We start from the raw sequence: 14,430 nt of genomic DNA on the forward strand, positions 1-14,430 counted from the left end.
TATAAACATTGTCTCTTAGCATTTCCCAGGTAGAAAGCAAATACGTTATTCATAGTCATGAAAATAAGTGTTTTATTTCAAACATAATCATTTAACTCTGTCATACTTAAATACGGAAACAGTTTCCTATCCGTTTCTTATATCTAATATATATTTACAGGTCAAATTTGAAAGACTTTACACTGGTAACAGTCCCCAGTCGTTTGCAGACATTAACGCCGGGAACAATTAGCATTCACGACTCTAAAACGTAAATTTTGTAACGTTTGCGTTTTACACTGTTAGATAGTAAAATTGTAGTTTTTGAAATTTGATAAAGTATCATACTTGAAAAAGTTTAACGAATATACAAATCTTCATTTGCGGGAGATTAATAAACACGGAAATATTGAATTGTGAAATTTTGAAATTTTGGATAGCGAAGAAATCAAATTTAAAAATCATGAACTGCGAACAACCACTGAATATAATATTAATTTTGTGCAGTGAAGAATTATAAAGTACGACAATTTTGAGTTGTGACGGTCTGCAAGTTTGGTAAGTTTCATTTGTAGAGAATTATCGAATTCGGAAATCTTTAATTTTTGGGAAATCACAGAATACAGTGATTTTTGATTACAGAACTCATCAGATTAACAAATTTTGTTTTGTGAAAAATCACATAATTTGAAATCACTGAATTATCAAACTTTCAATGAAATCACAAAATTTAAACAATATTCAAAGTACCTTAAATACTCCATTAAAATTTTCAAGAAAGCCTAAAAACTAACTAATTGAGATATTCAAATATTTAATTATTTTCTCGCCTCTTTAAAAACACGATAACAAGAATCCTTTATTCTCGTGCAAATAAAACGGAAGAAGAAACACGATATTAGAGAACCCCTTCGAACGTGAATCACGCAGGTATCTCATATACAACCCTCTCTTCAAAGCTGTAGCAACATTTCCGGGTGATATCAGAAGCTATCAATGAGCTCTGTTCAAACGAAATAAGTGATATACTCATGAATCAAATATTCAACATATCAAAAGATAAATTGTAAACATAAAAAAAATAAAATGTCTTCTTCGTCTGAGAAGCCACAAAGAAGACACACTGTAAGTACCTGCAAAAAAAGTTCGAATTTTTGTAGTACACCATTAAAAGGGAAACCTAAGCGGCCAAGTAGCATAAGCATATCTGGAGTTGATTCCAATCCTTCCTCGGCAAAAGAACAAAGTAAAAACCAAATTTTAGTTAGAATTTCTGATGGTAAGCAAAAGAGGAAAAAAAAGAAATTGCAGCAAAAGACATCGAAATTAAAAGGAACTGTGAGAGGTAATCATGGGAAAGAAAAGAGAAAAGAAACAAGAAAAAAGAAATGCAAAACAAAGAAATCGATTGTAAAGGTAGATCCTAATACAGATTGGGAAACGTGTAACGAAGATTCCCCTCTACCTCCAATTAACAAATCAACAGAGAAATTTTCCCAAAAAGCTACTTCTGGATCTGACAGTAGTGTCTTGTTTAAAGACTTGAGATCGCCAGAAAGGATTCGGGAAGCTCCTTGTTTTGTCGAAGATCGTTTACAGTCACCGATTTTGCTACCGCGTACATGGGATATCGAAAGTCCAGAAAGACTTGATTTTAAAGAGAATGAAGGCAAACTTCCTGTGAGAGATTTACCTTTTCCTTGTCTATTCGATGATTCTGATGATGAGGAGGATGCATTATGTCTAAGTAATTATTTTATATTAATATTGATATCTTCTATAATATTTAATAATATTAGAATTTAATAATGTAAAAATTGGGAGACTTTTTGGAAAAAAGTCCATAAGAATCTTTTATCAACTATTGATATGTTTCATTTGATAATACCAGAGTCTAGTAATATTAAAGTTGGGAAACTTTCTAGGAAAAGAGCTAACAAGAAAAAATAGTAAATTGAGTAAATTGCACTAGAAGTTTCATATGTATAAATTAATACTTATAATTTAAAGAACTTTATTCCTTTTATGTTTATAAATTAAAGAAAAATTGATAAGTAACAATTCAACTATTTAATAAAAGACCTGCATTTGATTAAACTTACAAGCTCCCCAATTATTTAAGAAAACAACTGTTTTTCCTAAGATATGTGTATTAATGGTACATTATAACGTTTTTTAGGAAAAGAAAATATAGTTAATACGTATCTAGGTCTCGGAAACAAAGCAAAGAACAAAAATGATATAAGAATCGAAAAATGCAAGCAGTGGTTGATCAATGTATCAGCTCCAACAACATCAAGTGATGTTCTCTGGGATGAATTTGTTAAAAATAATTGTAAAAATATCAGCAGGTATCTTGGGCCAACTGGTAACACACAAAAATCACGATTAAAGAAATATAGGCAAACGAGGAACGGGAATGAAAAAGGTATTAAAATATTAACCTCTAAATTCTATTCTGCCTAAATGTTAATGCGCACATAAATTAATAAAACCAGATGAAAATTCTATAATCCAAAATGATCATGAAGGAAGATCTATTTTTAAAGAGGTTAAATCAGAGTTGCCTGAAGATATGGATATTGTGCGTGGATATTGGGATAAATCTTCGCAAAAATGGGTTCGAGTTTGCTATAGACCCGACGTGTACAATTTTCTTAATAATAAAGAAGATAATATTGAAGGGATGACTCTAAATCAATTTCTTCAAAAGTGCAGGGATCAAAAAGAACAAGTAGATGAACCAGAATCTTTTTCTAGTTCTCCTCCTAGTTCTCATTCTAGATCTCCTTTTAGTTCTTATTCTAGTTCTTCTTCTTTAATATATTTGCAGAATACTAAAAAAAATGCCAAAGATTTAAAAAGCAATCCGAATAACAAGAGAAAAAGAATAAAAAGTTTTCTTGATGATTTCGAATCGAAGAGATCCAGAACAACAATGGCGAATGTATCAGACTTGGAACTGCAAAGGATAAATCAAATACGTCGATTCGCATTACGATTAAAGAAAAAGAGAATGATGGTTGACAACGAAATACCTTCAACTTCAAAAGATACTAATTCTGATTCTAGAATACGTTCACTGAAAAGAGTGAGTAAAACTGAATTGGATGACAGAGAAAAAGATAAAAAAAGACTAAGACTAATCAAACTGAAAGATAAACCTACGATTAAATCGATAGAAATATTAAACGGTATAAAAAAATATAAAATGGCCGAACAAAAGTAGTGAATCTCATAATTTGTATTTAAATACTACGTGCAAACTATAAATTTATTTATTTATATAATTATATATTTATACTCAAAGAAGATTCAATATTATAGAATATTGAATAATTTATAATTTGCGATATTTTCTCAATGTTATGAAAATTGCGAAAATTGTGAAACACTTGCTCGATCTTTTTTGTAAATTATGAACTATCTTTTTGATATCGAATTTGTGTTGTGTAAATTATATGTACGTATGTATAATAAGTATCAACACGTTCGATTCAAAAAGAAATATAGCATTCATTCTCGTATACAGAAAAATGATTTTTAATGATTCCTATTCACTGTTTTCATTTATTTTATAATTATTTATCTGTTATTTTCTATTATTAACTATTATTTTGAAAATTTTCTTACAGTTATTTGCACAATCAAGTAAATTGTATTATTCACTCAGAAGTAATTGTAAACTAATTCGATTTTTCTATTTTTTACAATGTGAGAAATATAAAAATAATTGAAATATATTCTTTAAAATTGTATTAAATTTGTTATAAAATACATATATATATATATATATATATATATATATATACAAATGTATAAAGGTAATAGCAGATAATAGATGCTGCGAAAGAGGTTAAGTCACAAACATATGTATGACGCACTTGAAAATTTCTTATAAATCTTGACGACTGAATTTCCTAGAATTTCTTTCTAGAATTTCTAGTTATCCATATCGTTGGAGATGTCGCAGGATTCATTCTGTTGTCGTTTCATTTCGGTCCACGTCTAAATTATACTATAAATTACAACACTGATCATCTTGTGAAAATACTTGATTTAGATTTCATGGTATGTTTTTGCTGACGCACTCTATCCTTTTTCTTCTTTAAAGAAGATCAAAATAAAGGAAGTTCGCATTAACGGTATGAGTTTCTTCTTTGGCTTCATACGGAATGTGTTTCTTAAGATGTTACAACTAATTTGGTTTAGTAAACGAAAATTAACAAATTCATTGAGTATATACGTGAAAACCAATACTGGAAATACATTCCCCGTTGATTTGGACCCAAAATGGGATATAAAGAACGTAAAAGAGATAGTGGCATTTCAAATGGGAATATCACCTGAAGACATAAAAATAATATTTGCAGGGAAAGAGCTGCATAATTCAACGATAATAGAAGTAAGCCTCATGTATTTTCGAAGATAACTTGTTCCCAATACGTATTTTTAAAGTACAGTGCAGTTACAAGTATGATAACCTCACCCCTTAATCAAAACTTTTGTTATAGGAATGCGATTTGGGTCAGCAAAGTATATTACATGCAATTCGAACTTCATCACAGAGGTTAAATAAAAATAGAGATACTAACACCATTGACGAGTCTTTGGAAATATCTGAATTAAATGATAGCGGAGGAAAGCCAATGAATGAAACTCTTACTGATTTACCATTAGATGAATCAGATCCACAAGAAAATTTAACCATGGAAGGTAGAATAATCGTAGCCTTTTAAAGGGTAAACACAAGTGGTTAAAGCGAATACTAAATAAATATGACTAGCATGACTAGTTATGATTTTATATAAATAATATATTATTTATTTTTATATATTTTTATAGAGAAACATGGAAATCCAGCACATTTTTTTGTATATTGTTCAACACCATGCAAAGCTGTCACAGTTGGTAAATTAAGAGTCAGATGTGCAACCTGTAATAGTGGAGCAGTTACGGTAGATAGAGATCCTCAGTGTTGGCCAGATGTATTACAACCAAAAAGAATAACAGTTCATTGTGAAAATGATTTTTGTCCAGCACCCACATTTATATCCAGTGACACTGAATCCCAAGTTTTATATGCACGTTTTTATTTCAAATGTGGGAAACATGCTAGTTTAGGAGAAGGAGATGAGGCTGTTCCTTTGTATCTTATAAAACCAAATTTAGGAAGAATACCTTGCCTTGCCTGTACAGATGTTAGGTGAATAATTTGTTGATCTTCATATCAGCAAAAAATAATTAACAACATTTTCAAATATAGGTTATTTATAGGGATATGGTCTTGGTCTTCCCATGTGAAGCTGGCCATGTAACTTGCCTTGATTGTTTCAAAGACTATTGTTCAATTCGTCTAAGAGAACGTCAATTTCAATTTGATGACATTAAAGGATATTATACACTTCCATGCCCAACAGGATGTCAAAATTCTTTCATTCCAGAAGTACATCATTTTCGTCTTCTTACCTCTGAGCAGGTACCTTATATCATAAATATGCAAGTTTCAAAAAGTTTTTAAATATTAATTATTTATATATGATATAGTACGAACAGTATCAGAGATTTAGTACAGAAGAATATGTTTTACGTGCTGGTGGAGTTTTATGTCCAAGACCAGATTGTGGCATGGGCATTATACCAGAATCACCAGATGATGATAGTGAAGAATGTAAAAAGATTCAATGTATTGGTGGTTGTGGGGTAATTATGTATAGATAAAATATTTTATAAAGTACAAAAATTTTAAATAAATCAAAATATTAATAATATATTTTTATGTTTAGTACGTTTTTTGTAGACGATGTTTACAAGGCTACCATTTAGGAGAATGTGAATTACAACCATCTGAGTCTTTGAATACAATACATAAATCTGGGTATTCAGTTGATCCACGGAGAGCTAACGATGTATGCAAAATATTCTCCTTATATTATATTTATTCGTTAATCATAAATGTCATATTTATGATTTTTCGTTTAGGCAAAATGGGATGAAGCCAGCAATAAAACTATTAGAATTTTAACAAAACCTTGTCCAAAGTGTAGAACACCAACTGAAAGAGATGGTACCTTAAAATGTTGAAAAAAAATTAAGATGTTTAATAAATTTTCTATTTAATACTCACATATTATTTTCTAGGAGGATGCATGCACATGGTTTGTACTAGAGCTGGATGTAATTACCATTGGTGCTGGGTATGTCAGACGGAATGGACAAGAGACTGCATGGGCAATCATTGGTTTGGATAATTTATAATTATTTATATCATAAAAGTATAGAATATTATTTCGTATAAATATAAATAAAGTAGAAGAATTAGAAATACAATCATTACTGTCGTGAATTACACTAGTCAATTATACTAGTCAATTCAAGGTAGTATGTGGAAACGAATTTTGTAGGATTGTGGGTATCTTTTGAAGTGAGAAATAACATTTTAGTCCTTTTTTCATTGTACTATTTTGTAATTATATAAATTATGAATTTATTAAAATCTTTTTTGCTCTGTAAAAACTTCGCTGTGTATGAATCTAATTAATCATTGTATGTATATATAACAATTATAAATTTGTATATAAATTTTAGCGAGTTGTTACGAACAAAATGTAAAAGTGCTTTCTCTTCGTTCTATTTAAAAAATGTATATACATGAGCATTTGTTTATGAATAGATTATTGTATATCACGACATGAACAAATCATCTCACGACTTCAGAGTACTCTTTTTAATACCGAGGAAGGTATGTAAAATGGTATGTATATGTTTACTGTATTTTATTATAACGATTATGTTATCTTTAATACATATTATCTAAAAACATCAAGACACGATTTTAGGACGGATTCATTTTTCAGAAATTGACATTAAATTTGATTAGATAATTACAAAGTATTTAAGTAAGTAACTAATTTAACAATCTATCGGATTGATTAGTCTCGTTATTCCGATATTTTTATTTGCGTGTTCGCGATATTTATTTCGATATTTCTCTTTGTATCTAATTTCTATATATTCTATCAATAATTTCAATTATATAAACTCATTCGTATTGCATACAGCAGGATACTGTGGTTTACGACTTGTTCATACTTAGTCACCTAACTATTAAAACAAGTATAGAAATTATCAAGTAGCAACTCCATATCTTAAATAAAATTATTTGTATCACATACAGAAATCAAATTGCTGTAGTTTGTGGTGCAGGCGGTGGTGTCAGTGGAGTCCAAGCTGCAGCTTGATGTTCGTTATTTGTAATATCCGAATCTTGCCGGTGATGTCTATCAATCACCGTTGTCAAGTATCTCCTGTTTTCATCTGCCTGTACATCATTCAACGTATCCGTGTTTTGTTCAGAATAACTAACAGATATATGATGTTCCTTAGAAGGAGTATCATATTCGACACTAACAGGTGATACTGTTCCAGTTTGTTGAATTGGTTGCATGTGTAACATTTGAGAATGGTGATGCTGTGAGTGACGATCAGGCGTCGTAGATTGAACTGGAGAGGCATGATATTCATGAACATACTCGTCGACAGAAGGAACAGCATCTGTTCCATTTGGGTGTAGAGAATGATGTAACCCTGTATGAGGAACTGATGTATAAGATGACATTTGGTGATGTAAATGTAAGTTCAAGTTCAAGTAAGATTGTTGTTGCTGCTGTTGTTGCTCTGACAAAGTTGTAGGATGAATCCAAGCTGAAGTATCAGTGCAATGACTATGCTCTTGAGGGACAGAAGATAAGTTTGATGGTACATATAGAGTACATCCTGTAGCGGTGGTTGGAGACGCAGTTCCAACAACGCCTCTACTAAATACCGCGTGAGAAGATGAGGTTGGTGACGGTGAAGGAGACGTGGGCCATTCCTGCGTGGGCGGTAGACAAGCTGGATTTAGGTTCTGCAGGGATTCCGGACTACGTGGTGACCAGCCTGGTGCTGCTACATACGCTGTGGAATGCAACAGTTGTACTGAGCCATATGGATCTGTGCGTTGTTCTGTAACGATTATTAATTTCAAATAATATGAGTATTACATACTTCTTCTAAAAATAAAAAAAATATTATAAAATTAATAACTGAGCTAAGAACTCACCATCTTGAATGTATTTATGTCTGAGAGTGTAAGGCGCCGATCTGCAGGTATTCCTATGGGCAGCTGTAGAAACGGTACAAGAATTAGGGAGATGATTATTGACCGTCACTGACGCTTGATTTTGTGCGGCCGCAATGGCCGTGGCTGTGTTATATTCGTATCCCATAGTAGGTTGTGGCAAAAACCAAGCGCCCGTGTCTGTAATTTATAATTCGATACTCTCTTAAATATTTCATCAATTATGATACTTTATCAATTATCATGTATTTAATTAAAATTTTAGATAATATTAATAATTCGTAATCAACTAACTTACATTGCGGATAGGTCTGCGGATCGGCAGGTCTTTCTTTAGCATCGAGGAACGCTTTCGCGAAAGGATTGTATTTAATCTTCAAATTTGTGACTTCTTCGTTCTGGTAAGCTGTCACCGCTATGAATTGCGTCTCAGGATAACGGTAAGTCAACACCTAAATATCATTTCCATATTAAAATATCTCCAAATGACAGTTCATCATAATTCCAAATTTTCTTTATATATCATTTTTATAATTAGTATTATAATAAATTACAAACTGAAGAAATGTATGGAATATTAGTACCGTTCTTTCCTCCACCGCGTCTACACGAACTAGATGAACTCGAGGTTCATATTTGTGTAGGGAGTTTAGCATAATTTGACCGTTTCCATTGGATTTGTTTGTCAGCTTCACTTTAGCGAACGATACCGCTTCTTTCATCCAATGAGATCCAAAATTTGGACTCTCAGGATGGATGTAAATCGGATTTGGTGGGGCGACTTCCGCTTTTCCGCCTGGGACCCATTCTCCGTTAACGTATTTCCATCTATCAATAGAATTTTGAAAATTTTTAAACAATACAGACAATTCAACAGGCAAGAAACAAGTAATAAGATTTTTAATATTTTAAGAAATATTTCAGCGTACGCTTGAAACTAGAAATTATGCATATCAACAAGAACATGATCGAGTCTAAAATGATCCAAAGGAAAAAGACACAACAGAGTTCAATTCTGCACTTTGTTACCTGTGTGGATCCACTTGAACGAATTCAAGAAGAAGAGTGTACATAGCTTTCGGTTCCAACCCCCTTGCAACCACTTTGACTACAGGAAACATGCGTCTGAAAGCAAAATCGTAGACGCAGATAAAGATCATAGTTCCATGAAGGATTTTTATTAGCTGCGCGTTCCCTTTATCTTTAACTAAATTTAATTCTTAATGGTACTAGCTACCATAAGACGTTTTGTAAAATGATAACGAAAGAAGACATCTAAAAGAAAAGCAGGACTTTTATAAACACTAATGAAAGTAACACTGAAGGCGGCGGACGGCAGAAGAATCGAGCCGCCGGCAATAAAATTTTACGATGGCCACAATCCTACGTAAAACATTCTCCCATTTCTGCTTGTGTACCTGGGAACACCGATGTCCGCGCACGAAAAACGCGGTCGACAAACTGTAATCGTTTTTAATAATATACGAATCATAAAAGTAGCCGGTCAGGACACGTTGTGGCGAATATCTTTTGATCTACCGACCGAAGAAGCATCGAAGCTAGTTCCTCTACTCAAATTTTTGCTCACCTCATTTTTCACTTGTTCGATTCGAATATTTTTTTTTTTTTTTTTTGTAGGAAGAATGTTGCGTATCGTGATTAAACCGTGGATTTTTATGCATTTATGGGAAATATTTAAATACAAAAGTGTTTAAAGTTTAAATATCAAATGGATATAATATGTAAGAATTTACAAGGTATGCATAGTAAATTACTCGTTATAACGCTTCCAAGATGAAATAAATCTCTATCTAGCTATTGTTTTTTTTTTAATTTGTTCGTAAAAATATGAATTTGCATAATATTTTGCGGTTTAATTATGTGACACATATATTCGATTGTCGATAATATTTGTATAATCTCTTAGTTCTAACTTCAAATTTACGGCGTATGGAATGGTATTAACATTTCTTTCAACAATAGAAAACTAAAGTCAGAAAACTAAATATTTTAGTTATCGAGATTTACTATTTCTTAGAATGGATGGCAGAGATGAAAATCATAATTGTCGAGATCAAAATTTTAAGAATTTCGATCTAGTCACATATTTCAACTCTTCAAAGTTCAGTTTCATAATCGATCAAGTTCTACTTCGCTTTATTCTCAGTCGTTTTCATGACTTGAAAAGATCTAACGAACTTTGTACAACAACGAACGCAGGATATTATTTCGTGAAAAATGGTAATGAACTGATTTACACCATTATGATTCTCAGTCTTCCAATTGATCTTAATCGAATCTTAGAATCGACGAAAAGGAAAAAAACGAAGATATGTAAAGAATCGAGAAAAAATATTTGTTATCGATCAAGTTTTCCTTATCAATTTGCATTCGCGAAAGAACTACGAATAACTTGTTGAATTGAAAGGGAAGACTGTTATCCCGTTCTCGAAGCAAACATAGAATATTCATTCGCGTGAATCATCTAAATCTTCGTAGCATTTTGCAATGATCCTTTTTTCCATTCCACAAGCGGCATTTTTTTTCTCTCCTTTTACCCCGGTGTATATGAACTATTATTTTTACCTTCTAGCTTGTTCGCACCGACACTCTAATTAATACATTTTTACGCGCGACGGAGAGCCATCTTTGCTTCGGATCTTTCAGCCAACGGATCCTTCGAGCTTCTTAAATGTGAAACCTATGATGTACTATTTTAAACGTGCAAGTGACTCATCGGTAAATCGTTCATATTTAATGCATCGATGTTTTTTTTCCAATTGACAGTTGCCATAATTTCATTACAAAACTGAATTTGAAAAAACCACGCCATCAAACAATAATCTTCGTTGCAAGAGAAGAGGAACGTTCGCGATGATATCACTACTTCCTTCGCTAAATTTACTAAGTTTACTTCTACTAATTTTATACATGAATATCTTAATAGGATTCCTAGAAGTTTCACAGACCATCCACTCACCTTCCATTTTTCGTAACAATCATTTCATTGGTCAAACACTGGAACTTGGTCCACAAATCTCTGTCCTCGAGAGACAAAGAAAGAGGCAATCCCTGATTTCCGCTGACAGTCATGGTACCAAGGTTCTGCCCCGAAATCACCGTCCTCTCGTTGCTTCTCTCTTCGTGGTCCTCCTCGGCAATCGTCCGACTTTGTCTTCCAGCGCTGTTCCGTTCCCTTCCACGATCTTCGTGCACTTCCCTCTCGCGATCTCGTTCACAACAGGATGACCGTGTTGGAGAACCAGGTGTAGCCGGTGCTGGCTGCATCTTCCCGTTTCTTTGACGCTCAGAGCTCGTTCCTCGACCTCTGTGACCCGAGCCGCAACTCGGGAGAGGTTCACCAAAAACACTTCTCTCGAGCTTTTTCCTTTTATACTTCACAATTCAGTTTTCAAAAGAAGAAACGTACAATCTCAGTTATCCTTCGATCCGATATATGCTTAAACATTTATTATTATCAAACACTATTTTCTAAATTAATCGAGTCACTATTGCCAGATTTGACGAAGACACAAGATGAAAGACGAAAACGGAAGATTAGTGGTAACAAAATACAAGCGAAACTGTTCTTTCCTTGAAACTATATAATCCAGTTCGATTTTCCGAATTAACGATCGTCAAGGATGAAAGAAGAAGAAGAATAGAAGTCGAGGGCAGAAGAAGAGACAAAGCGTCGGAAGAAGGATGCGAACAAGGATGGAAAATCTATTTCTCGACGAGACTATTCGGTCCCGCGGCCGCGTGGCCGTGCTCGTAACACTTGGGCGCGATATTTCACACTAGTCGGCGAAGACGAGCCGAACACTGACTGCTGACATATCATCGTCTCTGTTCGACGTCTTTTTCCTCTTTGTTGCCACGATGGTAACCGTCCAATCGATGCCTGTGCACGGTTCTCCTGTTCCTTGGGTGCTAATTAAACTCTAAATTAGGAAAGCTTCGGGGCAGCATGGCGGACCCTCGATACCTCCAAGGCGAAATCGTCGATTGGCCACCAGGATCCATGCTTCGTCAGAGCGATTTCACTGGCGGTTAGATTCTTTTCGAAGATAGAGGACATTGGTTGCCGCCTTTCCTACGTTTCCTCAGCCAATCCATGCACGGGACCATTTTACGATTCCACAACGGTTGGTCGATCCTCTCGAAAGCACGAGGCTAGCCAGTCCGCCCACGCGACAGTCGTCGACAGTCGTCTTCGCTGGTACGCGCGTTCCGATCACCTGGAGCTTGCGATCTACGCATCGGTCTCTCTTTCTTCATCGTAAGATTTGTTTGCTCGTTCATCGCGCGATGGTTCACGGGTTTCACGAGGTGTCTGCCGATATTTTCTTGAAATTCTATGATCGAAGTGCAGCCGGGAAAATAGCCGCCGATTAAATAGATCAATCAAGAATCATCGACGAGGAGTCCGAAGATGATAATCAGATTTGAAGAAGATCGTGGTATTTGTCTTCCGGGTTTTCAACGTGTTACAATATCAATGTGTTACTCGATATGGTGACGTTCGGCGACACTTATCTGAACAAGATCATCGACAACTTTGAAGAAAAGAAGAAATAAGATAAGCTGCATAATGGTAATTATGTTTTAGAATAATTGGATGGTTGTGAAATAAAATGTAGTTACCATTCGTTAAATCATCGGTGTAGTACATGTCAACTTGTTCATTTCCATTTTACAAAAGAAATATTAGTTTTAAATATTTTTTTATCTTTTTAAATGGGGTTTATCTACTAATAAGCGCAGCTGTTTTTCGTTGAGAATTATTCGTTTCTGGAAAATGTCAGAGGAACGTAGCTGCAAGGCGAAACAGTTAACCATTTCGACGGACAGACAGTCTGACTGACCATTTCGAGTCAAATGACAAAAATCAACAGCAAGTTACGTCCGACTGGCCTATGTATCGCGAGTAGATATTTGAGCAGGACCGTTTCTTGTTTGCTATCGTGCGCGGTTTTGGCTGGTAAAGTAACCATTCAGCCCTGACTGATATTTGTCCTAGTAATTTTGTAGAGGGAAAAGTCGCGATATCGGCGCAGCGAAGCCACCAAACACGTAACGGAGAAGTTATCTCTGTTAAACGAATACCATCTACCCATCGTCGATCCTTAATTTGTTCAACGGTTGCCTGTGCACTTCGGTTATTAGCAAAATCGATGCCATGTGACGCCGACTTTCAAACAGAGTCGAGGAACGGATATTCCATTTGCAGTTTTGCCATTTTGAACATTTTTAATATTTCTAAAATTATCGAAGATCTTTGGATTATTGGAACACGTAAGATAGATGATTTTTGTACCAAAATTTAAAGAAATCTTCCATTTTCAACCTAGGAGGATAAATTATTTCAACTATTGAGAAACTTGAATAATAATTGAATAATTTGAGTGCATAAATAAGAAAATTTCTGAATAATTCCAGTGGTAAAATTGATATTTTCATGCGTTAAAGAAGCGTCGAATAATTTCGATATTCCTTGAAATTACTATACAAGGCCAATTACTATGGGTAAAATAATCATACCAAAAATTAGAGAAGAAATCTTCCATTTTCAGTCCAGGATCCCAAGAATTATTTTCAAACGTAATATCTGGAAAGACTAAAAAATTCGTAAATAATTAAGTATTTGCTAAAACGTCCAATATGACGCATTTGTGCGTTACTAATTCCTATTTATAATCGTTTTATAGCTTTATTACGCCTTATATCTAATTAAACAACAGAAAAGTTACCGATACTACATCTCACAGTTGCAATTCCGGGTTTCAGATGCATCAACGGTGGCAATAAAAAAAAGAGATCCTTTATCTCGAAAATTTTACAAGATGTTCAACGTCTGTACGACTCGTTTACGATATGGATATCCCGTCCGTCACTACCTGCCGATTAGGTAGCTCACCTGACGGATTGGGAGGTCCACGATGTTCGTCCATCGCTTTTGAAGAATGCCGCCTTCTCCTGGCTCATCTACAATAAACATCCACGATTACGATCACCGTGATAAACCATCTACGGATGGGTTTTTGTTCCTTTATTTACAAATTGCATTCTACCGAATCCTTACACACAAACGGAAGCGATCAATTCCTTTTACCGATCACCGACAACTTCAAACAATGCCTTTCCTTTTCTTTCGTTTGACGAATGAAATTCGAGGATGAATTTTTTTTAAAATACATAGTGGAATTAATCTTAATCCTAGTGTAGCGTCGCATGAGCGTAGAAAAAGTCAATGGAAAATTCGAATCTGGGAGAGGCCCATATTACAGTGCCTTTGAATCCTAACGATTGGTTCACAAAGTCTAGAGGCA

At 34.1% G+C, this 14,430-nt stretch overlaps 3 protein-coding genes across 5 annotated transcripts; 2 read left to right on the top strand and 1 right to left on the bottom strand.

The window, feature by feature from the left end:
* Window positions 1-160: 160 nt before the first annotated feature.
* LOC126923527 (uncharacterized) lies at window positions 161-3,516 on the top strand. 2 transcript variants are annotated; one of them, XM_050737061.1, is made up of 5 exons: window positions 162-537; window positions 622-1,726; window positions 2,159-2,407; window positions 2,478-2,713; window positions 2,813-3,516. In XM_050737061.1, exons 2-5 carry the CDS (start codon window positions 1,066-1,068, stop codon window positions 3,206-3,208), a joined length of 1,542 nt encoding a protein of 513 aa, XP_050593018.1. In that variant the 5' UTR covers window positions 162-537; window positions 622-1,065; the 3' UTR covers window positions 3,209-3,516. The 2 variants fall into 2 exon arrangements, with proteins under 2 accessions (XP_050593017.1, XP_050593018.1); XM_050737060.1 differs by having other exon boundaries at window positions 161-537; window positions 2,478-3,516.
* A 287-nt stretch (window positions 3,517-3,803) lies between these two features.
* LOC126923529 (E3 ubiquitin-protein ligase parkin) lies at window positions 3,804-6,651 on the top strand. Its single transcript, XM_050737064.1, has 8 exons — window positions 3,804-4,384; window positions 4,494-4,695; window positions 4,825-5,185; window positions 5,257-5,458; window positions 5,527-5,682; window positions 5,766-5,888; window positions 5,962-6,046; window positions 6,121-6,651. Exons 1-8 carry the CDS (start codon window positions 4,127-4,129, stop codon window positions 6,228-6,230), a joined length of 1,497 nt encoding a protein of 498 aa, XP_050593021.1. The 5' UTR covers window positions 3,804-4,126; the 3' UTR covers window positions 6,231-6,651.
* An 89-nt stretch (window positions 6,652-6,740) lies between these two features.
* On the bottom strand, window positions 6,741-11,866 carry LOC126923522 (T-box transcription factor T). Of its 2 annotated transcripts, none has more exons than XM_050737055.1 (6): window positions 11,079-11,866; window positions 9,128-9,223; window positions 8,683-8,926; window positions 8,397-8,550; window positions 8,081-8,143; window positions 6,741-7,983 (listed from the first exon to the last, which is right to left on the bottom strand). In XM_050737055.1, exons 1-6 carry the CDS (start codon window positions 11,384-11,386, stop codon window positions 7,160-7,162), a joined length of 1,689 nt encoding a protein of 562 aa, XP_050593012.1. In that variant the 5' UTR covers window positions 11,387-11,866; the 3' UTR covers window positions 6,741-7,159. The 2 variants fall into 2 exon arrangements, with proteins under 2 accessions (XP_050593012.1, XP_050593011.1); XM_050737054.1 differs by having other exon boundaries at window positions 8,081-8,278.
* Window positions 11,867-14,430: the final 2,564 nt, after the last annotated feature.

This window comes from Bombus affinis, chromosome 13 (assembly GCF_024516045.1).
Source record: "Bombus affinis isolate iyBomAffi1 chromosome 13, iyBomAffi1.2, whole genome shotgun sequence".
In the NCBI taxonomy this organism is placed as follows: Eukaryota; Metazoa; Arthropoda; class Insecta; order Hymenoptera; family Apidae; genus Bombus; species Bombus affinis.